At 41.1% G+C, this 24673-nt stretch overlaps 1 protein-coding gene across 8 annotated transcripts in view; it reads left to right on the top strand.

Moving 5' to 3' along the window:
• The window catches only part of cspg5a (chondroitin sulfate proteoglycan 5a), a 63378-nt gene that overhangs the window by 23673 nt on the left and 15032 nt on the right, over positions 1–24673 (top strand). For all 8 annotated transcript variants that reach the window (XM_017714461.2, XM_037534065.1, XM_037534067.1 and 5 more), the window contains exon 3: positions 17901–18089. In XM_017714461.2, coding sequence (XP_017569950.1) covers positions 17901–18089 — 189 coding nt within the window. The remainder of the gene's footprint in view (positions 1–17900; positions 18090–24673) is intronic.

Below are 24673 nucleotides of genomic sequence, written 5' to 3'. Positions count from 1 at the left end.
ATACATAATTTACATATATAACTTGAGATGTTCTCTGATGAGTCTTGACCCAAAGAAGCAGTTTAATAGAGCTAAAAATACTGTGTTAAAATGTAAAATAAGAGTCCTGATAACACCAGTGAACCTTTAAACATCTTAAAAATACTGTTTCATGTAAAAAATGGTTTGAAAACTTTGTTATGAGCTGTTTTACAGATGCAGATTGACTATGAAACAGGATGAAAAAGAAAAATCTGAGAATCATGAGGGAAAAGTGTTATTTAATCTTAGCTCAACTGTCTACAAATGTACATACCAACTTTTAGACCTGTGTCTGATATTTTAAACCTCTTTTTAAGCCCTGAAACCTTTATTGCGTGGTTTCCCTCCAAATGGATAATGACCCATGTGTTTAATCTAGCTAATCAACCATTAACCATTACGGTTTCCTTTCTCTCAGTAGCACCATCAGTCAATAATTCACAGTTCAGTCTGTGCAACAAGACAATCTCCCAAATTTCTGAACTCACACTTGACAAGTGATGAGCTTGAGCACTAATTTAACTGCAGAGGGATTTGTCACAGATAAAAAAAATTGCCTGAAATTGAAAATTTGGGGCTAAAGCCATGTAGTGAGCACTAGAGTTGGGCGGAATCCATTTCTTTCATTCAAATGGCCTCTAAATATAATGGTATAATATGGTATGAACATGGTTTTCATATATTTAACAACCAATACATGTTAAACAGTGCTGCTAACTAGGAGAGATGAGCTGAATTATCTTAGCTAACTCTACTGACCACAGAACTTGTTGGATTCTAGCTAACTGAAGCACTGACACAAGTTCAGATGATGATTCAAATCTGAGGGAGTGAAGTCGAGCAGCATTTTCATATATCTGATATGTCGTTCCAAACTGCATATGTACCCCTCAGCAGTAATGGTGACTTCACTGATGTTACCCCTGCCATTGGCACTAATACCCCCACCTCCGGCTTTTGAACATTACACTGGTAACAATCTGGTCCATTTCTTCTTAGGGCCCAGAGAACACAACGATTATTTCCATAAACAATCATAAAGGTGGACTTTTCGGACCACTGTACACAATGTGACTGAACATCAATCCATCACAGATAAATTTTAGCCCAGAGAAGTTGGCAGTGTTTCTGGACATTGTTGATATATGAGCTCCTCTGTGCATAGAGGAAGTCATATATTAACAAGGGACAGAAAAGCCTGTAAAAGAGTCCCACACGCTGTAGTACAGGTTTGTTTCTGACTAACTGTCCCTGCTGAAGCAAGTGTAGATGATAAAAGCAAATGTCTGAAAAAGCAGAAGTCGAGTGACTGCCAGACAGAAAAAATAAAGCTGTTCTTTTTGGCTAAGCTAAGCATTTTGTCTAAGCTAAAGATAGCATAGTTAGCAGGCCAAATGTGCCACACACACACCACAGAATGAGCTCTGTTCCAGCTAACCGAAGCTAAAACAAGGAAAGTGTTTATTTGGTTGTTCAGATGTGGAATAGAAACTCGACATAATATTCAAATGCTGTAAAAATGATTACCGGTGGGTAAGAAAAACCCACATGCACTGGGAAATACCAAGAGGGAACCCCGCACTTTCCCACGTAGAACTGAAAGAGTTGAGAAGATAGATGGTGGTGTGTGTCAGCAGAGCAAGAACTCGCCGTTTTGGAGACAGAAAGCGACGTTTTCATGCTGCATGTGGTCACGAGTGGGAGATTCTGGTCTTTGCACACGGACAGGCAGCCGTCGTCACAGACAGAACAGAGAGCCACATGTTTTTCTGGAAGCTTTATGGAGAAACTTTATTAGGAAACGTTCCCTCGCTGCCAGAGAGGGGTTGAGTTCTGCTGTTTGGAACTGAAGCAAGTGACCCACACGCACACTGGGCTGTTTTGTTTACATAGTTCCAGCATAACATGAACACAGTCTGTCCATTTCCAAGAGAAAAGTAATAAAAAGGAACAAGCGAGCCGATATGGTTGAGTTACAGTAATAATAATGACAATAACGGCTCGTCTATAGACTGTTGATGAGGAAAGGAGCTCTCCATCCTATCACATGGGGCTCAAACAACTTCTGCAATAAAGAGGTCAGGTGAGGATAAGCCCCTAAAACTGGGCTAAGAGCGGACAGCTATGAATTTGAGTGTGTCAGGGTGAGGATTAGGTGAAATTAGGGGAGGGATGGGGGAAGAATGTGTCCTCCAGCTGTACCCTGGAGTTCATGTTGCACGTGTTAAAACTGTCAAAATGGATTTTTGGAGAGAAGAGAATCTGCAACTCTCCTATTTCTGAAAATATGCAGTCAGATTCATGTCGGATTTCCAGCATGGAGACCTTTTCTTTATCATATCAACAGGCTTGATCTTTGCTGTCACAGGTAGAAGACAAACGACCATCTTCTAGCTAGAGAGAGGACAGCTGTAAACAGTCTGTAAATAAGGGGGAATTTCTTGTGGTCATAAAAGCTCTTTTTTCATTTGTTAACAAATTGGGTCTCACTTCATTTGGATAGTCCACTATAGCCCCCTATAGATTCTCTACAGATGTTCAAATTGTTAACAAACTATCTGCTTAAACTCAGATTCTAAACAGTGATGGAGTCGGGGTTAGGGTTTGGACCAGGGGGAGGGTTGGGTTTAGGTTTTGGGTTGAGGTTAAGGTTAAGCTTAGAGCCAGATTTAAAGAAAATTATGGACAATTTAGTAGATATTTGGTTGTAACTTGAAAGTAAAAATTAATTATCTACAAAGCAATTTTAGTTCTATTGTTCAGCTTAGTTTTAATTAAGTTTATCCTAACCTCACTCTCTTACTCAATTAACCTCTTATTTTGCTTTTAAGATTATATTTTTGAGATAGTTTAGAAACAAAATGTAATGAAATGTTATGAAACACGTTTGCTCCATGTTCTTATTTGAACATTAAGTTTTTCGAAACAAAGGGGTCAAAATCTTTAAATGCCCAACCAAAACCTGTCCTATCAGTATTGTTTTTATAATCAATTATGTATGACTATAACAACTGCCCAGAGATGTAGCAAAGGCCACCAAATGGACAGACTTACATACAAACTCATTTCAAAAAATCTTAGGACAGTAACAAAATGTAAACAAAAACAGAGAGCAATGATGTGCAAATCCATTTTAACCTGTATAAAAGAACGACATATTTAATGTTTCAACTACTTAACTTAACTTCTTTTTTTTGTATATGTAGGCTTTTTCTAAATTTGTCGCCTGCAACATGTTCCAAAACAGTTGGAACAGAGGCATGTTTACCACTGTGTTACATCATGTTTCCTCTAAACAACGTTGAGTAATTGTTTGGGAAATGGAGACACCAGTTGTAGTAGTTGTGAAAGTGGATTTTTTTCCCCATTCTTACTCAAGATAACACGTTAGCTGCTCAACAGTCCCAGGCCTCTGTTGTTGTGTATTGCATTTTCATATCACTGATAAATACGTTGTCTAGAAGACAGCATATGTCATTCCAAACTGCATATGTACCCCTCAACAGTAATGGTGACTTCGCTGCCATTAGCAATAATACCTCCCCACATCATGACAGACTCTGGCTTTTGAACTTTATACTGGTAGCAGTCTGGATGGTCCTTTTCTTCTTAGGGCCCAGAGAACATGACGATAATTTCCATATACAGAAAAGTGGACTTGTTAGACCACTATACATGGTGTCACCGAGCATTAGTCCATCTCAGATGAGCTTTAGCCCAGAGAAGTTGGTGGCATTTCTGGACATTGTTGTTGCATGACTTCCACTGTGCATGGCAGAGTCTTAACTTGCTTTTGTAGATGCAGCGACAAACTGTGTTAACTGAAAAGGGTTTTCAAATTTGGAATTAGCATGTATTTACCAAATGTTTATAAAGTAAAATATTAAATAACTCTTTGTTGGGTTTGTTATGACTTTGCTAATACTCAGTAAAAGCTAACAGCCATCAATAAGCAGTGCTAAATCATGCTAATATCTACTTTTTTAGCATTTCTATGAAGCTATTTCCTTAGTGTAGGCAGGCTGACACATCTGTCCTGGCCCTCTGCGGTGCCGAAAGACCTTCAGACATTTTAGAGCAGGTAAACTGGATGCTACACTGGGCCTCCAGGTCTGGGAACGGCTCCTAAATATATGATCAAGGTCGTGGTTTCGCCCCCTTACTCATCCTCTTCTCTACCCTGCAGCCTTTAATGAGATTCCTATAGAGATAAATCTGCCTCTCTCCCCCCTCAGCCTGACGCGTGCGGTGATCCGGATGGTGACCCTGACCTCCTGATGGTGATATACGCGCTAAAGAGCTTCCGTTTGCTTACAACGGCGATGATCCGTCTCTTGGATTGGAGATGGATTAGTCTTTGTTTTGTTCTTTGTTTTGTTTTTCATTTTTGGGGTTTGGCTAATATGCCAGTGCCCTAGCCCATATATAGGGGAGAGCTTTTACCCTTTGAATCAAAATCCAGCCTTTCTGATTGGATCACAGTGATTCGTTTACTGTCCTATCAAGGCTCAGTCTCAGTCTACACCTTCCTGTCTCAGTGTCTGGATGTACACCAATCAGGCATAACATTATGACTACCTCCTTGTTTCTATGCTCATTGTCCATTTTATCAGCTACACTTACTATATAGGTGCACTTTGTAGTTCTACATTACAGACTGTAGTCCATCTGTTTCTCTACATACTTTCTTAGCCCCCTTTTACCTTGTTCTTCAGTGGTCAGGACCCCCATGGACCCTCACAGAGCAGGTGCTATTGAGTGGTGGATCATTCTCAGCACTGCAGTAACACTGATGTGGTGGTGGTGTGTTAGTGTGTGTTGTGCTGGTCTGAGTGGATCAAACACAGCAGTGCTGCTGGAGTTTTTAAACTCCTTGGTGTCACTGCTGGACTGAGAATAGTCCTCCAGCTAAAAACATCCAGCCAACAGCGTCCTGTGAGCACTGTCCTGTGACTACTGATGAAAGACTAGAGAGTGACCAACACAAACTGTGCAGCAGCAGATGAGCTATTGTCTCTGACTTTACATCTACAAGGTGGACTGACAAGGTAGGAGTGTCTAATAGAGTGGACAGTGAGTAGACACAGTGTTTAAAAACTCCAGCAGCACTGCTGTGTCTGATCCACACGTACCAGCACAACACACACTAACACACCACCACCACATCAGTGTTACTGCAGTGCTGAGAATGATCCACCAAATAGAACCTGCTTTGTAAGGATCCATGGGGGTCCTGGCCACTAAAGAACAGGGTAAAAGTGGGCTAAGAAAGTATCAGAGAAACAGATGGACTACAGTCTGTAACTATAGAACTACAAAGTGCACCTATATAGTAAGTGGAGCTGATAAAATGGACAATGAGTGTAGAAACAAGGAGGTGGTCATAATGTTATGCCTGAATGGTGTATAACACAAGGGCTCAGCCAATTGTTAGGCTGGCTGGCATTAAGGCCAACAATATTCATCTGTACCTGCGAAAATTATGCTGATAAAGTTTCGCTGCTATTAAAGTTACTTTAGAACGGAGTAATATTATATCAATACTCTTAAAAAAGAAGGTTCTTCAAGGGCTCTTTAGTGAAATCAATGGTTCTGACTCCAAGAATTTGCATGAATAATTGGTTCTTTGCACGGTGAAATGGTTCTTCAGACTCCTAGAGAATGTGTTGTACATGGTTCTATATTGACCCTTTGTGAAAAAGGTTCTTGTGGCATGTGCCCAATCCTTGGGCCCTGACAGGCATAGGCCACAGTTCTATGTTGAACCAAAAAAGGGTTCCTCTACTGTTACAAGCTTGGCATCATAACAATAACAGAACCCTTTTTGGTGCTACATAGGACCACTTTTAAAAAATCAACCATTTAATCGTGCAAATGATTCTTTGATTGTTTATGGTTCTATACAGGATCATTTTCTTTAGTAAAGCACCCTAGAAGAACCACATTTTTGGTGTGTTAATGTGAAGCAGATCTGAGTGGTGAGTTGAATAATGGAAACTGTAATAAATTAAACATAGAATCTTTTGGAAAAGGGTTCTTGTGGCATGTGCCCATCCCTTAGGACCCGTCTGGATTATTCATGCAAAGGGTTCTTTGAGTGTTCATGGTTCTATATAGATTGAACGCTTAAAGAACTATGTGTACAAAACCTTTCTGAAAACAGCTCATCTTCTTAAAAAGGTCCCATATAGAACCATAAACAACATTTTCCATCAGACTGAAGAACCCTTACAAAGACTATTCAAAGAACCATGCAAATTGAGTGTTCGTTCTTGCTGGTTTGTTTGTCAATGGGGCCCTGGAGATGGGCGTATACTACAGTTCTATATTGTACCAGTACTACAGTACTATATTGTATCGTTACAAGCTTGGCATTGTGACAATAACAGAACCCTTTTTGGTGCTATGTGGGAACATTTTCAAAAATCAAATGGTTCTTCGCATGTTCTTGGTTATAAAGTCATTGTCTTTACTGAAGAACCCTTGGAGAACCGTATTTTTAGAGCGTATGATCAGCGTTTAGCTGAACTCATCCCAAAGGTATGGGATGGAGCTCACAGAGAACAGAGATCACTCCAGAGAACACAGTTCCGCTGCTCCGCAGCCCAATGTTGGGGGGCTTTATAACCCCCTAGCCCACACTTGGCATGGTGACCTTAGGCTCTGTTCTATTGGTCTGTGCTTTTCTATGGAGATTGCTTGCACTAACTGCACATGTAAACAAACTCAGCAGCCAGGCGGTGCAGTAGGTGGAGCTTGATTGGTTCCGTACAGAGCTGGTTAGAGATTGTTTGGGCTTATTTTGATTCCAGATGTGGCTGCGGAGCTTGTGTGGACTCGCGTGCAGCCCTGGGCTTTTCAAAGTGGGTCAGTTTGAGCACAGCACAGCTGTGGTCAGGACAGGAGCTCATTCAGATGCGGCTATTCTGGACAGAATGGTCAGTTCAGTAGAGCAATTTGATTAGAGTGTGAATGCAGAAAGCGTATGTTTATAGTTATCTCTCTCTCTCTCAGATATCCCTCCTTTATGCCTACTGATGTCCTGTTCCACTCTTAAAATAAATGTTCCTAAATGGTTCTTGGCTTGGACATGCACTCCTAGCAATAACAGGTCTTTATAGTGCCAGTGGAACGCTTTTTTGTGTGATAAAGAACCATTTTCTATGAAGATTCTCCAGGATTTCCATCATAGAGAAGAAATTTTGTTCATGTAATGAACCGCTTATGCAAATTGTTCTATGTATTGTCATGAATCTATATATAAAAAGTGCATTTGTAAAGAACCCTAGAAGAACTACACTTTTTAAAGAGTCAATACTTCCTTAATCGGAGAAGAACCTTCAGATTGTACGGGCAGTTACAGTGTTTTGTTTTAAAGAATGGCTTATTGAAAAGTTCTTTAGGGAAAGAAAAGAGGTTCATGTAAGGTGTCACTCCCAAGAACCCACCTCTATGTTTAAGAGTGTACTCCAGTAGTTGTGTTAGTTTAGGTTCTTCTTGTTCAGATGGAGAAAGGTGATGCTAATATGCTAAAACGCTGTAGAAATGAGTGCAGTTTCCTTTTGAGTCTGTTCTATTGACATGCAGATCAGTGGAAAACAAAACCGTCTGGGAACAACCAAAAGGGAAAAATGTGGAGTTTAATGAGAAAAAGAAGGAGAGTGAGTCACACTCAGCACTGCCTGCCAGCGTAGAAACACAACAGGCCAGCCAGATTCTACAACATTCAAACGAATACAAGCTCCAGCAGTTTCAGGGACAACAGTCACTGTGTTGAAACTGCTGTAACTCAGTACCTACAACAGTTCTCAGTCATAGAACCTTGTGTATTATACATCTGGCACTTAAATACAGCATCCTATCAGTATTTGAGAATACTGATACCATATGGGTGGCCAATATAAAATTTTATCCTTGTCGTGATCATTTTTTATGTTTTTCACTTCTTGTTTTGCAGAATTCCTGAAATAATACCCTTTAGTGAATAGTTATATCTATATAAAATAACAAAATAATACAATCCCAATACAAATTATTAAATACTAGAGCTATACTAGAGCCCACAGATCTGATCTCACAAGGATTTAGTTCACTTATGATCTTTCATTTTAATTCAGTGCATAAAAGCTTAAATTTTGCCACAATTCGATTTGATTATCTTGGTGTGACTTATTGTTAAAAACACACTGAATATGCAAATGTAGGTAAAGGAGCTGCAAATATAGACAAGAACAATAAATCAAGCTTTTTATCCTAGTTCTTACATTTTATTATTACATAATAGGCGGAGGATTTATTTTACATTCATACTTAATTTAATTAATTTATTCCAAAGCTGATGCAGTTAAAGCTGTTTTATGCTTCTACCGTCAGGTAGACATGCATGTTGCAGGTTGAATTCAGGAGCGACTGTTACTACAGTGTCAAACACGGCCAGCCAGTATCAGCGAGGCCTGATTGGTGCTTTTAGTGAACAGGCTTTAGCAGATCAGTGGATAGATTGATCGCTGTTGTGACAGACGCAGTGGGGTCCGATTAATGATGACCTTTAATCCTGCCTCAATCCGCTCCATATGGGGATCACCCTGCCGCAGCACAGGGGGGTCACTGCAGGACCTGATGGAGCTGTAAAAGCTGAATGAAGTGTAAAAGGAATGTGTTAAAAATTGTTAAAGATGCAGCTGAATTTCTGTTTACAGTTAACTGAGTGTGAACTTTACTGTTACACTGACAAAAAGGATCACTCTTATAACAATATACAAATATATCACTTATAATAGAGGTTAATGGTTTTATAGATAGTAGATTGATTCAGTAGAGCAGTGAATGGCTAGTAGAGTGGTGACTGGACAGCAGAGTGGTGATTGGGGCAGTAGAGCAGTGACTGGGCAGTATAATGGTTACTGGACAGTAGAGTGGTAATTGGACAGAGAGCGGTGACTGGGATAGTAGGGTGGTCACTGGGCAGTAGAGCGGTGACTGAGCAGTAGAGCGGTTATTGGGCAGTAGAGCAGTGGCTGGGCAGTAAAATGGTGATGTGCATTAGAGTGGTGACTGGGCAGTAGAGCTGTGACTGGGAAGTAGAGCAGTGACTGGGCAGTATAATGGTGACTGGGCAGTAGAGCGGTGATTGGGATAGTAGAGCGGTGACTGGGAAAGTAGAGTGGCGATTGGGCAGTAGAGCGGTGACTGGGATAGTAGAGCGGTGACTGGGATAGTAGAGTGGTGACTGGGATAGTAGAGTGGTGACTGGGATAGTAGAGCGGTGATTGGGATAGTAGAGCGTGACTGGGATAGTAGAGCGGTGACTGGGATAGTAGAGCGTGACTGGGATAGTAGAGTGGTGATTGGGATAGTAGAGTGGTGACTGGGATAGTAGAGTGGTGATTGGGCAGTAGAGCAGTGACTGGGATAGTAGAGCGGTGACTGGGATAGTAGAGTGGTGATTGGGCAGTAGAGCGGTGACTGGGATAGTAGAGCGGTGACTGGGATAGTAGAGTGGTGATTGGGCAGTAGAGCGGTGACTGGGATAGTAGAGTGGTGACTGGGCAGTAGAGCAGTGACTGGGCAGTAAAATGGTGACTGGACATTAGAGTGGTGACTGGGCAGTAGAGCTGTGAATGAGCAGTAGAGTCAGAGACAGAGATGGAGAGATAGAGAGAGAGAGAGAGAGAGAGAGAGAGAGAGAGAGAAATGACAGAAAGAGGGAGAGAAAGAGAGAGAGAGAGAGAGAGAGAGAAAGAGAGAGTGCAAGCTATTAATCTGTGAGGAAATATTTCTGAGAGAGGTGTGTGTGTAATGGAATGACGTGCCATCACTCCACCTGAATCAGTCCCTGCTGAGTGGAGTTAAACATCCACCTCTACACTTCACACTCACAAACTCGCAGCCTCAGCTGGACCATCTGTCCAGCCTCCAGCCCTGAGCCCTGTTTTCGGCAAGGTTATTGGCTCAGACTCGGCTCAACCCACTCTGCCCTGCAGCTGCTCAGAGTGACCGTTTCATCCTCTCAAAAGGACAAGGAGGAGAAACTTCTCAGCAGTTTGAAAGCACTTGAATGAATTGAAACTCACCTATCATAGCCAGGCTCCGCCCACAAGGTCAGACAAGCTTTACAGAATGCTGATAAAATTAATTTGATCCTAATAAGAAACCATAGATTTATTTTGAATAACAGGGAATGGTGACACCATTACTGTAGGTTATTTTGAGCTTTAGAAATGAATAGAAGCTTAAAATCTATCCTGAATGATACAGGCAGGCAGTGCAATTCTTTAAAAGCGGGAGTGATGTGATCTCTCTGTGTTGTTTTTGTTAGGATGTTGCTGTATTTTGTAAAGTTGTAAAGCATGTATAGTTTTCTTAGGAAGTCCAGTAAGAAGATCATTACAGTGATCAACTCTGCTGTAACAAATGCAGAGTTGTGAGAGAAAAGGCTGAACTTTTGCGATATTTCTCAAATAATAAGCTACTTTAGTGTCTGTGTTTGCATGCAGGACAAAATAGGTTTCTACTGTAGGTTTGTTATATGAAGCTAAAGAACCAAGTTTCTCATAAGTCAATTTTATAAGATAAGATAAGATAAGATAAGATAAGATAATCCTTTATTAGTCCCACAGCGGGGAAATTCACAATATTACAGCAGCAGCAGAGTAACAGGAGTAAGGCACTCAGTAATAGAAATGGGAAACAGCATAAACCTTATCAACATTATAAATAATAAAAATTAAAGCTTAAAGCTAAAGCTAAATTAAAGCTAAATCTCTAGACTAAATAATAAAAATTAAAGCTAAATCTCTAGACTAGCTAAATCTCTAGCTAAATCTCTAGACTTCATGATTTAACTGTAGAAAATTTTGCGACATCCGCTGAGAAATATATGACAGACAGCTGGTCAGTCAGTCTACAGAGTCTTGATCTTCAGAAGGAATACAAATGTATAGTTGAGTATCGTCAGCATAGCTCTGAAAATGTATGCATCCTAATGACATCACCTAGAGGTAGCTTGTACAAAGAGAAAAGCAAAGGCCCTAAGACTGAACCTTTTTGATGAATGATTTCCAAGCGAAACCATGACCTGCCTATTACTTAAATATGATTTAAACTATTCTAAAACTGGAAATCTCAACTTTATTTAGTAACTCTAAGCAAACATTTTATGCGTTATCCAGAACCATTGAGCTACACTATATCCAGCTTCTCGTCTGGCAGAATTGGATTTTTTAAGCCTCCTGTAAAGCTTGTCCAGCCTCACAATAGTAACACAGAAGAGCACATTTGTGGGTGGAGCCTGCAGGGGTATTTGATGTTCATATTTGTGTACTTTTGTGTGCCTGTAGCACAGCTGGTAGAGTATTTGAATAGCAATTACACAATACACTGTGGTGTGTATATCTCACTCTCAGGGACCATATAAATGCCTCAGTCTTAACCTGTAATTGTAATGAATTCAGTTCAGACTTTGCACTGACTACTGTTGAAATCTGGTGTTCAGGGGTATCAAGTTGTAGCATTTTACTAAAGTATTAGTATTTTGAGATTTAGAGCAAGACCACGCATACAAAACAGGGCACTTCACAGGACTCACTGGCTCTGGATTACAAAGCATCTGCTAAATGAAGTGATATTCAATCGGGAGACTCAGTGAGTCAGAAATGCACTGAGAGAAAGAGAGAAGTTATTCCTTTATTCCAGAGCAGCAGAATGGAGTGATGCACACAGTGTGAGTGAGAGAGGAGTACAATTGTAAAGGTGCTGAGAGAGAGAGAGAGAGAGAGAGAAAGAGATTGTAAGGATGAATTTGAATGTGTTCTCATCAGCAGGCCTGTCACTCTCTGTCTCTCTTTCTCTCTCTCCCAGGAGTGAATGCCCTCTCTGGCATCGTGCCAACTCCTGTAACACACACACACGCGCACACACACACACACTCACACACACACACACACACACACACACACACACACACACTCACCCCCTTGCCCCCCCTACACGTTTGTTTTACATTCCTTGTGAAGACTTCCATAGACAAATAATACTCCACTTGCACCTAAACCTAAACCTAATCTCAGCGGGCAAAAGGCAGTTCTCCTGGTTTTCCCCAGGACATTGCAAAACTGCCATGTTGTCCTATCACTGAATAGAAAGACTGGATAGAAAGACATGCACACACACACACACACACACACGTTCCTCCACAGACGCTGTTTTGTAAAGAGGTTAAGCTGCCCCTCCTCATGTTGAATGAAACCTCCTTTCATTACATACATTCACATTCATCTGTGCGTCTGTGTGTGTGTGTGTGTGTGTGTGTGTGTGTGTGTGTGTATAAAGGATCTGTGTGGGGGGTGTAGAGAGATAGAGTGAATACATTTGGGAATGAGATATTCATAATGTGTTCTTTTTCTATTTCTTGTCTGGATTGAGTAGTTTAACACACACACACACACAAACACAAACACACACACTAAAAAAAACTGTTTGACATCAAACTGCAAATCAAATCGCTTTGCTTCATGCCTAGGAACTCCCTTCCCTGTGATACAATCACTGTAATGCATAGCCTCGAGCGGCTTATTGCTTTTATAAAACAGAGGCCAACATAAAATATGATAAAATGCAACATTTTTCAGAAAATAATTTAAATTATTATTATTAATAATCAACATAATCAAGTATTCCACCAAGAAATGTAGCTCCCTCATAGTATGGTGTTGTTGCCAAGCAACCATGGACTGCTGAATGAGGAGAAGAACGTTTGGTCACCCATGGCTGTATAGTGCAGCACGGACTACTTTTTGGTCACTAAATTACCAAGGCTTATTTAGGAGCAATCCAGCGGCACCCTCTTCTCACACTGGGGCTTATTCTCAAACGGCTCCATGCTCCCTACATAGTGCACTATGTAGGAGTTTAAATACTGGATCCTGTAGTCCAACAGAGCAAAATACAGCTAAGATATAGTCATTTGGGACACAGACACATCCACACTTGATAAATGATGGACCGTAGAGGCTATTTAGGGAGTATGGAGCCGTTTTGGGATTCAGTCTGGGTTTGACTCGACTTCTAACAAACATTTGAATCGCTTAAGTCATTCAAGTGACATTTTTAGACTTTTATTCTGCTGGTTTACAGTAAATCAAACTGTAAGTGCTTTAATTCAAGCCTGTAATATTATTGATGGCACTGTTTAGCATGTTTGCAATCTTTTAGCCTGTTAGCCAAGTGACCAGCTGAGTTCTAGTTCTCAATTTAAACAAAAAATGGGTTCTTACTTCAGTGCACTCAGTACTCAATGTGAGCAGCTGATTATTAATAGGTATTAATAGGCTTCAAATTCGGCTCAGCCAATCAGATTTTAGGACCAGATCTATCCATTTTATAATACAGCGTATTGTATGGTATGATAGCTAGGGGTGTAATGATTCTGAAACTGAGACAAAAACTGCAATACGAGTATCCACGTTCTTTTAACACAGATCCACCACAAGGCTAAAATTTTTTATGATGAGGCGGACGCATGTGCGGAGGTAAGCGACTTTTATTAAGGGCAAATCCAGGGTCAATTAGCCAATACGGACAGACATGACATAAACCAGAATCAAACAACAAACAGAGACCAAGACATCCATACAAAGACCGGCAAACACAAGAGGCAAACACAGGGCTTAAATACACAGGGATAACGAGGGTCAGGTGAAAACAATCAGGGCGGAGTTACAAAACCAAAACAAACGCACATGGACAAACCAAAACAAAAAGGCACATGGAGTGGGAGGAGCCAATCGTGACAGGTACATTTTAAGGTGGTTTTAAGGTCTGATTGTGAACCTTAAATAATTTTTTCCAGGTGAAAAGTTCGTATTTGTATGTTTTCATAACCAAATGTTTTAAAACAGAACAGTAAAATAAAAAGCCTGGAGATGAGACGGGGTGTGTGGAGTCAGTACAGCTTAGTAAATAGAATTTCAGTGGATTATGGTACAGTTATGTTCCCTGACTGAAGGTACTGAGTGACAAGAGGGGAACTGACCCAGTGACAGTTTAGTACCTCTCTCTCTCTCACTCTGTCTCTCTTTCTCTCTGTCTCTGTCTCTCTCTTCCCCATCCTCTCTCTCTCTCTCTGTCTCTCTTTCTCTCTGTCTCTGTCTCTCTCTTCCCCCCCTCTCTCTCTGTCTCTCTCTCTCTCTCTCTCTCTCTCTCACACTCTGTCTCTCTTTCTCTCTGTCTCTGTCCCCCCCCCTCTCTCTCTCTCTCTCTGTCTCTCTTTCTCTCTGTCTCTGTCTCTCTTCCCCCCCTCTCTCTCTGTCTCTCTCTCTCTCTCTCACACTCTGTCTCTCTTTCTCTCTGTCTCTGTCTCTCTCCCCCCCCTCTCTCTCTCTGTCTCTCTTTCTCTCTGTCTCTGTCTCTCTATTCCCCCCCTCTCTCTCTGTCTCTCTCTCTCTCACACTCTGTCTCTCTTTCTCTCTGTCTCTGTCTCTCTCTCCCCCCCCTCTCTCTCTCTCTGTCTCTCTTTCTCTCTGTCTCTGTCTCTCTCTTCCCCCCCCCCCCCTCTCTCTCTCTCTCTCTCTCTCTCTCTCTCTCTCTCTCTCTCTCTCTCTCTCTCCCCCTCCCTGAGCATTACAGATGGAGAGATAGAGGGAGAGTCTGACATGGAGAGAAAGTTTATGCTTGTTTGTCTCCGTGGTGACGAAGCCCAGATATAAACTCTAATATTTTTTCAAGCCTTTTTTGGTTGAGAGATCTTCAGAGCATCATCGCGCAGCCTTTAGCTGCTTCGAAACCAAAATGTCAGCAGATTGGAAGAGAAGAAACCTCATCTGAGGACTGTTTACATTTGTTTGGTTGCTATACTCTGGCTAGTTCTGCTATTGTTCCGAGTTATTGGTGCTACATAGAACCGTATACAACACATTATCCATCAGTCTGAAGAGCTATTTCACCTTGAAGAGAACCGTTTAATCATGCAAAGGGTTCTTTGACTGTCTTTACTAAAGAACCCTTGAACTGTGTAGAGCAGCTTCAACAAACATGTCTCTGGTGGAGCGCAGAAATAACGATAATAACATTAGTAATGCTAATAGTATTGATCAACCTTATTTATAACACATTTTAACTCAAGTGCTTAACGGAGAGGAAAGCAATCCTAAAAGAGAGATGTATCCTCTGTGGTTCTTCCTAAACAGGGAGATGTGCGGCCTCTTTCCTGTTTTTGTCAGGATCCGTGGGGCTGTAAGTGCTATAACCCAAGACTGAATAAAAGAAAGTAAAATTTGGCTGAAAAATAAAGAACATTCCAGTTAAAAGAACAACGGGAGAGAAAGAAGAAAGAAATCCGGAGGTGAAAGACACGCTATGACCCGGATGTGGGAATAAACGCTGAAAGCGGTGAATTTTAACTTGCCCTTGGCGGAGGACGAGCTCAGAGCTCATGAATAATGCAGGTGGCACCAGAGAGCATGTGTGGAATCAAAGCACAGTTTTGGCCAGTTGGAGAGGAACTAAACTGCCGCTTTTGAAGCATCTGCTGTGTATCCCGAGGGTCCAAGGAGGCTGGGGGTGAGGCACAGTTTAGTGTAGCACTGGGTAATATGGCCAATAGTATTATCACTGTATATCTTTCTGTATAATCACACATCAATAATCAATACACATCTCCTAGTGATCAGACTTACAGCCCAATCATTAAAAATCCTTGTTTTCTTTTTAATTATAGCGCAAAAGTGTCCAGAATTCAGCTACTTTAGGGTCACCCACTGCCTTACCTCTTTAGAAAAGCACTAACCAACAGAATGAGACACTCTGGAGCAGCCTAAGGTCTCCATGCCCAGTGCCCAGCATGGGCTAGAGGGGTAAAATGCTCAAACAGCAATGTTCCAACATCTAGAAGCCTTTCCAGAAGGGTAGAGGCTATTACTGCAGCACAAACTCAATATAAACACTTTAATTTCAGAGGTTTAGTACCTCTGATTTCAAGCTAACTGCTACTAAACTATGACCAGGTTGCTTCACTACCTTCAGTGAGGGAACACAAACTGTAACATATTCCATTCAAATTATGTTTTTCAATGTTGGATTGACTCTTCAGGCCACAACACATGTACAGGCTTTTGGTTTGTTCATATTTTTCTTTTAGACTTTAATGTTTTTTGAGATTTTTCCAAAATATACATAAATATATCACTGCTGCTGGAAGAAAACCATCTCCAAAATGGTAACTTTACAGGAGAAGTAAAAAAATCTACTTTTAATGTAAGTGAATGGACCGAGAATTTTTTTCCAAGCAATTTCGGGCCATTTTTTGGTCCCTTCACCATGAAATTTACACAGAATATAAAGGCCAACAGGCATTTTCAAATTATGTACAAAAATGAAAATTGCCAAAAAATTTTGATTTTCACAAGGTTTTCTTCCAAAACAGTGATATTAGTGATAGCATATATATATATATAAAAGAACATCACAATCAGAAAAATTCCTGTGGCTGCAAACTCTTATCAAAGGAGTTTTGTCATATGATTTTTGTCCCATTGTTCAATGGAAGGTTTAAGCTTATACCAGTTTTGTGGTTTTGCTTTTTTGTTGGTTGTCAGTAGTTTCCTTATTAAATATCTGTCATCATTCATCACCGATGATGCCTCAAGAACTTAAAAGCCCAGAATGTCTGGATCTGCATCATAAGCATTTTAACCCAGGCTTTTTATTTATTACTCTCTTTTAAAACATTAGGTTATGAAAAGATAAAAATACATATCTTACTACTAGAAAAAATTTTTTAAAAAGGAATTTTTTGAAGTTCCTTCATAACCCAGTGTGTGAGATGTAAACAGATTCAGGGTGGTTTGGTGTGAAATGGTTCAGATGTTTTTACAGTGGTGGTGATAAGAACCAGGCGTCGCCATGACTACAACACAGATATAGACATTTTATTTACCTTCCAAAACAACCAGTGAACCTAGTTACCACCAGTGAACCAGTGAGTCTTCTGAGTTTATATAGAATGTTGATGATGGGACAATAGTGGAAAATCTGAAATAACAAGTTTTCTTTGGGGACTGTTTTGCCTCCCTGCTTGTATCCCTCCACCATGAATGGAGTTTAAGTTCACAAAACAATCATAAAACAGCGTCTCAGTCATCAGGCAGTGAATTTATAACCATTTCATGTAGGAACTTTCTTTGATGAGCTTTTAGAGGTGGCTGTCTGGTTCCTATCACCACCACTGTACACAGTTCTGACTCAGTAAGTTTCTCTAGAGCAGAGCGTTTCACAACAAATGACTCTGAATGACTCTGTTTACATCTTAACCATGATGGTGTTAATGATGTAGAATTAAAAAGAAATTAATGTACACAGTTTGAACTTTGTCTATTATGAATCTTTCAATATCTACTATCAAATACTCAGTAACTAATATTAAGTAATACTTTATTGATCCCACAACTGGGGAAATTCCACCTCCGCATTTAACCCATCCATGAAGTGAAACACCACATACACACTAGTGAACACACACAAAAGGGGGCAGTGAACACACTTGCCCGGAGCGGTGGGCAGCCCTATCCATGGCACCCGGGGAGCAGTTGGGGGTCTTGCTCAAGGACACCTCAGTCATGGACTGTCAGCCCTGGGGATCGAACCGGCAACCTTCTGGTTACAGGGCCAGATCCCTAACCTCCAGCCCACGACTGCCCCCTCGAATTATTATTGAATTATTCAATAACTATGACTTATTCAGTATCTGTTATGAATTATTCAGTATCTACTGTGAAACTAATCTGTAAGTTCTGAATTTAGGTCAGTAAAGGTGTTAAAGTGTGGACCCCCATACAGACCCTTAAACTTTCCTGTCCTGTATCTGTTTTTTATTCTGCTCTCAGGTGTAACATCCAGGACTACATGTGGCACAAAGGAGCGCGCTGCGAGTCGGTCATCACAGAGTTCCAGGTGATGTGCATCGCAATCGGAGCTTCAGCCCTGACCGTCCTGCTGCTCTTCATGATCATCGTCTGCTTTGCCAAGAAGCTACACGTGCTCAAGACCGAGAACAACAAACTGCGCAAACGCAGGTGAGCCTCCGGCCTATAGGGGGGGCCAGAGAAGCACAGGTACAGGTACAGAACAGGTACAGAGTCATTTATTTGCAGGAAAAAAATCAATATATGTATATTTATAAATGTTTTATGTATAGATCTTTTATAAAAGTCCTTAATAGGAATGTAACAATTTACGGGGTGCACAACTCCATTTAAGGGGTGCACAACTCCAGTCCTGGAGGGCCGGTGTCCATCACAGTTTTTAGATTTCCCTACTTAAACACACCAATTAAACCTGCCAATTAACGGATAAGCGCAATCAGGTAAATCACCAAATTATGCTGGACAGCGGACTCCAAGGACCAGAGCTGACATAATTGATACCACAAGGCCGATACTGATTGATATCAATACTAAGACCTGAGAACCTTAAAAAGAACATAAGTAGTCCTATATAATAAAAAAAATTAAACATTGTGAAATATTATGCCTCGTTATTATTATTATTATTATTATTTTAGTACTTTCTAAACAAGGTACTACATGTTTTATTTTTTCTGTTCCAACTTAGTAAATCTTAGTTAAACCAAATATTGCATTTCGCTGCTGTCGGAAACAAAATCCGTTTTTCATTCTTGTCGTTTTTCATTGTTTGCCATAATTTGAAAATGCCTGTTGTTCTTTACATTGTGTGAAAATTTCATAATGAATATATAAAAGAAACAACCCAAAATGACTTGGAAAAAAAACTTTCCACTGACTTACATTAAAAGTAAAGGTTTTTTCTTCTCCTGTAAAGTTCGGTTTTGCAGATACGAGGTTTTGCTACAACAGCAGCGACATAGTGTATCATGAAAATGTCTTGACATATCAAAATATAATATTTTTGTCATATAGCCCACCTGGTGCCATATAATCAGTATTAAACCGAGTGCTTTATTTGCTCCAGTCTGTTGAATGTGTTGGTCGCTACCTGTGCGTACTGATTTGAGAGGCTCCTATTTTACAGTGCGATACATTGTAGTTGTCATTAAATACTGCTAGGCCTTCTGTATCCAGCATGTATTGTTAAATGCCGTTGAACCCTGATAAGCTGTGACATCATGCCAGACGCGAGGTCTTTGTGAACCGCCCTCGCTGACAGAGTGTCAACAGCAGCGTCAGTGACCAGAGTAAGATGAGCAGATAGAGGAGAGGAAATTAAAAGAATGAATGAATGAAGATTAGAAATGCTCTTGGCATGAACAGTTATGATGATGGAGAGAAAACAAAAGAAATAAAGGACAACACCGCAGCAGATAGAGCTCGACAGCAGTGTTTGATATTGTTGGATGGTTAGAGGTTTGATGATTTCGAGATCTGCTGCCCTCGCTGAACCTGATGGGGCCTGAAATAAAATAGTTTCAGTCCAGAATTGGGACGATTTTTCATGGGCTTGAGTCAGGCTCACGTTTGTTTTTTAATGTTGTTGATAGACACATACTCTCTCTCTCTTTCTCTAGTAAAGTAATGTCCAGAATAGCTCTGGAGTTGGAGGAGCTGATGAAGCACTCCTAAAACAGCTTAGCAGCACATCAGTCTCAGTCACTTCATCCTTTCTGCAGTAACAGCAGTAGCATGAGGAACTTTAGCACAGCGGGGCTAACAGGTGATCAGAGAAGAGTGGATGCTGTTCTCTGTCAGGTGCGATCAGCAATTCTACAAAAATAATGTAATAATATTCACTGCTAGCGTATTACTAACACCAGTTCATTCCAGCATGATGTGTTTTGTCGCTCAACTCAAGCTCTTAGAAACAAAGTAAAGCCAGACACATCAAACATGGGGAGATGATCATTGTTTAAAATGTGAATGGAAAAGTTTGTAATGCTCAACATGATGTCTATTTGAGCTCCACTCTTCATGAAAAAGAGCCACTCAGCTTGCTGGTTATGTCATGAGTGGAGAAGGGACAACGATATTGTGGTGCTGGGGGGTGGTGCTGGGGGGTGGTGGGGGGGTGGTGGGACCTGTGCATCTGCAAGAGCCAGAACAACCAAAAAAGTTACATTTATTATTCCTGAGCCAAATGCTACAAACTGTTTCTGAGGCTTTTATCAGATTTTTTTGTGAGTTTTTGAAATAGAAATTTGACAGTTTATGGTATTTTGGTCTCCCTGTTCAGAGGGAGAGGAGTCTGGTGTTGTACGGCTGACTTTCCTATGAGGACTTCAGTAAAGCTCAGTAAAAACGTCTATGATAATCCATCTCTGTTAACTCATGAAAGCGGGTACTGATTTCAGATTTCTTAGTACTGGTCCTGCATGATTGGGCGGGTCACAAAGTCACATTTTTGAGTTTCAAATTTATCAATACCATCCAGCACAATCAGGCCTGGGCTCAAAGTCATAGGTTTGGGTTTCAAATTTAGAAGTACCAGTCTGGCGTCATTGGACCAGGTTTCAAAGTCACATGTCCGGGTTTTAAATTTAGCTCTATCAGTCTGGTTGGGCTCAACGTTACATTTCTGGGTTCCAAATTTATCAGTACCAGTTTTGCCTCATTGGCCCGAGTCTCAACGTTAAATTTTTGGATTTTAAATCTATCAGTACCAGTCTGGCCTCATTGGACCAAGTCTCAAAGTCACAGGTGTGAGTTTCAAATTCAGCAGTACCTGTCTGGATTGGACTGGGTCTCAAAGTCACATGTTCAGTTTTAAAATTTATCAGTACCAGTCTGGCAGGGTCGGGCCGGGCCTTGAAGTTAAGTTTTCGAGTTTCAGATTTATCAGTTTCAGTCTGACCTGATTAGGTCGGGTCTCAAGATCACATTTCCAGGTTTCAAATCTATCAGTACCAGTCTGGCCTCATTGGACTGGATCTCAAAGTCACATGTTAGGCTTCAATTTTATCAGTACTGGTTCAGCCCGTTAAGGCTGGGTCTCAAAGTTCACTTTGAGATTTCAACTTTGACAGAACCAGTTGGGCCAAGTCAGGTGGGGTCAGAGTCGGATCATTTCAGATTTCATACCCATGTAGACCTCTGGTGTGTGTGTGTGTGTGTGTGTGTGTGTGTGTGTGCATGTGTGTGTGTGTATGTGTGAGGTGGATAGTGTGCTAAAGGTTAGCATATAGTGCTAACACTACTGAAACAGATGATGTCACAGCAGCTCCAGCTGAAAGTAGGCCAGCATGTGTGTGTGTGCGTGTGTGTTGGGGTGACCTACTTACTGCTGAGAGAGCAGTGAAGTGTGTGTGTGTGTGTGTTTAAATCAACCCCCCCACTCCACACACACACACACACACACACACATGTGCACACTGCTCTCTACAAAGGAGGAAGATGATGGTGAAGACGTTCACAGGAGAGGGAACAGAGGATGAAAAGAAGAAGACAGAGCAGACAGAAAGAGAGAGAGAGAGGGAGAGAGAGAGAGATAGAGAGAGAGAGAAAGAGGGAGAGAGAGAGAGAGAGAGAGAGAGAGAGAAAGAGAGAGAGAGAGAGAGAGAGAGAGAGAGAGAAAGAGGGAGAAGGGAAAAGGATCTGTGTAGATGGAGTTTGGTGAATATATGCCGCCCACTCCTCCATCTGCTGGGTGTAATTGCAGTCGCTCAAGAGCTGAGAGACGAGAAGACAAGTGGGCGGATATTAAGGAGAGAGGGAGAGGTAGAGGGACAGAGAGAGAGAGAGAGAGAGAGAGAAAGAGGGTTCTAAAGCAGTGAGAGAAGTGCAGGAGGGAACACACTGTGAGGAACATCACCTACAGAGCTCATTAAAAAAGCAAAATCAAATAAAAACTGAAACACAATCACAGCTGGAACAGAAACACTGAAAGCCCTTCAGCACTGACGATGAACATCTGCGTCTTAACCCGTCTGTCTGAAACAGCTGAGATTAAAGCTGCTCACTTTATTACATTCCTACATCATTGTTTCCCAGCCTCTCTTCAGACCTTACAGTTAAACAGGCTGTTTTTCTTACTGTGTCTTTAAGACTGGTCACTATACTGAACTGGTCAGAGCTGAGAACAGACTATTACTGACTCGGGCGTAGTCCACACGTACATGGGTATTTTTAAAAACAAGTTTTTCCTCCTTCATTTTTTTGACGAAACTCCCATGCACATAAGCACTGCTTTTAAAAAATCTCCATCCGCATGACAACATCTAAACACAGTCAACAGTCGGAGGGAGAGGAGTCTGGGGTTGTACGGCTGAAATAGCCGCCGAGTGAATAGACTTTCCTCTGAGGACTTCTGTAAAGCTCAGTAAAACCGTCTGTGATAATCCATCTCTGATAACTTTTGCAAGTGGGTACTGGTTTCAAGTTTCTCAGCACTGGTCCTGCATGATTGGACTAAGTCACATTTTCAGGTTTCAAATGTAGCAGCACCAGTCCGGAACAATCTGGCCCAGTCTCAAACTCACAGGTTCGAGTTTCAAATCTATCAGTACCAGTCAGGCCTCACCGGACCAGGTCTCAAAGTCACAGGTTCGTTTTTTAAATCTATCAGTACCAGTCTGGCCTCATTGGACCAAGTCTTAAAGTGACAGGTTCAGGTTTCAAATCTATCAGTACCAGTCTGGCCTCATTGGACCAGGTCTCAAAGTCACAGGTTCGGTTTTTAAATCTATCAGTACCAGTCTGGCCTCATTGGACCAGGTCTCAAAGTCACAAGTTTGGATTTCAAATCTATCAGTACCAGTCTGGCCTCATTGGACCAGGCCTCAAAGTCACAAGTTTGGATTTCAAATCTATCAGTACCAGTCTGGCCTCATTGGACCAGGCCTCAAAGTCACAGCTTTGAGTTTCAAATTCAGCAGTACTAGTCTGGATTGGGCCAGATCTCAAAGTTACATTTTTGGCTTCTCTCTTTGCATGAAAACATAAAAACATAGTGAAGCACAAGCAAGAACATGACGACAACAACAACAGCTGACAAACTAACGTTCTTCTGCAACAATTATTTAGTTCTCAAAGTTCCACCAACTAGAGGTCCAACCGGGTATCCTCCAAAACGGGCAACAGTTGCTGGATAAAGCAGTGACCTCTGTTCTCCAGTGTAGTGTAAAAGTGACTGTATATTTATGTGTAAACACGCAATGAGTCCTGTTAACGATTTTAACACCCTGCACAAAATCACTGCACAAAATTCTTAATGTTCCACACTGACTTTCAGATTTTTGGTACACTTCAAAACAATGGCATCTAACTGGTCACCATGTGGCTATGCAGCACAAGGATGCAGCCTCACTTCTTGCTCTAAAATGAGGGGCATGTCTAAAATAAGGCTCCGCCCATATACTAAAATTCTGTGTTTCAGTAATGACATGAAAATATGGGACAGCATTTTTTACTGAAAAGTTAAGCTCATGATGAACCTAAATGTTTCAAATTCACTTCTTTAAAATCAATAATAAATCAAAAAGATCTCAAACAGCAAAGCAGCAAAAAGCTGTACTGCACTATTTGTTTTGGGTCGAGTGGAGATAAAATGACCTGCTGACAGAAACCGACAGCAGTGAGAACCGTAAATGTGAAAAGGGTTCATTAAATTTAGTCACAGTGCAGCTCGACTGATGTGTGACTTACATTCCTGTTCAAGCATTTCCTGTTCTGAAAGGTAGTTTGGAGCACAAACAGCACAAAAACTCTGAATAAGGCAACAACAGCACCGAGACATCACGTTGTTAAAGGGAAATTCCACAGATTTTTCAAAGTTTTGCACATAATTTAGTATGTGAGATGTAATCAGAGTGATTCAGAGGGGTTTGGTGTGAAATGGTACAGATTTCTTTACAGTGGTGGTGATAGGAACCAGACGTCTGATGCCTTGGATATCAGGCAGCGTGTTCATAATCATATGATATAATAACTGTGTGTGAGGAAGCTTTTAGAGGTGGACATCTGGATGCGTGTAAATCCTGGTGTTAAATGTTCATAAAGTCTGCACTGTTAATGTGTTTATGTGTGTCTGTTTAAATGTCTGTGTGCAAACCTACACTAATGTTCTCTTTCTCTCTCTGTCTCTCTCTATATGTCTCTCTCTCTGTGTCTCTATGTCTCTCTCTCTCTCTCTCTCTCTCTCTCTCTGTCTGTCTCTCACTATATGACTATTTCTCTGTCTGTTTTTCTCTTTCTCTGTCTCCTCTCTATCTGTCTCTCTCTCTCTGTCTCTCTTTCTATGTCTCTGTTTCTCTCTATATCTCTCTCTGTGCCTCTGTATATATCTCTTTGTATGTCTTTCTCTCTCTCTCTCTCTCTCTCTCTCTCTCTCCCCTTTTGTTCTCCACCTCCTCTGTCTCTTTCTTCTCCTTGTCTTCTCCTCCTCAATGCATGGTATTTCTCTATCACTCTCTCTTTTTCCTTCTTCTTGCTTTCTCTCTCTTCTTTCTCATCTTGTTGCTCTTTCTCTCTCTATCACTGTCTTCTTCTTTCTCTTTTTCTCTCTACCTCTCTCTGCCACTCGTTCCTTCACCATCTCTTTTTGCTCTCTCTCTCTCTTTCTCTTTCTCTCTCTCTCTCCTACCTCTACCTCTGTCCCACTCTTTCTTACACCTTTTCTTTTTGCTCTTTCCTCCCTCTCTCAATTTCTGTCTCACCCTCTTACACCATCTCTTTTTGCTCTTTCTTTCTCA

This window comes from Pygocentrus nattereri, chromosome 24, assembly GCF_015220715.1.
Source record: "Pygocentrus nattereri isolate fPygNat1 chromosome 24, fPygNat1.pri, whole genome shotgun sequence".
Taxonomy (NCBI): domain Eukaryota; kingdom Metazoa; phylum Chordata; class Actinopteri; order Characiformes; family Serrasalmidae; genus Pygocentrus; species Pygocentrus nattereri.
The sequence above is the reverse complement of the archived record's forward strand: the minus strand, read 5'-3'. Positions and strand labels throughout refer to the sequence as shown.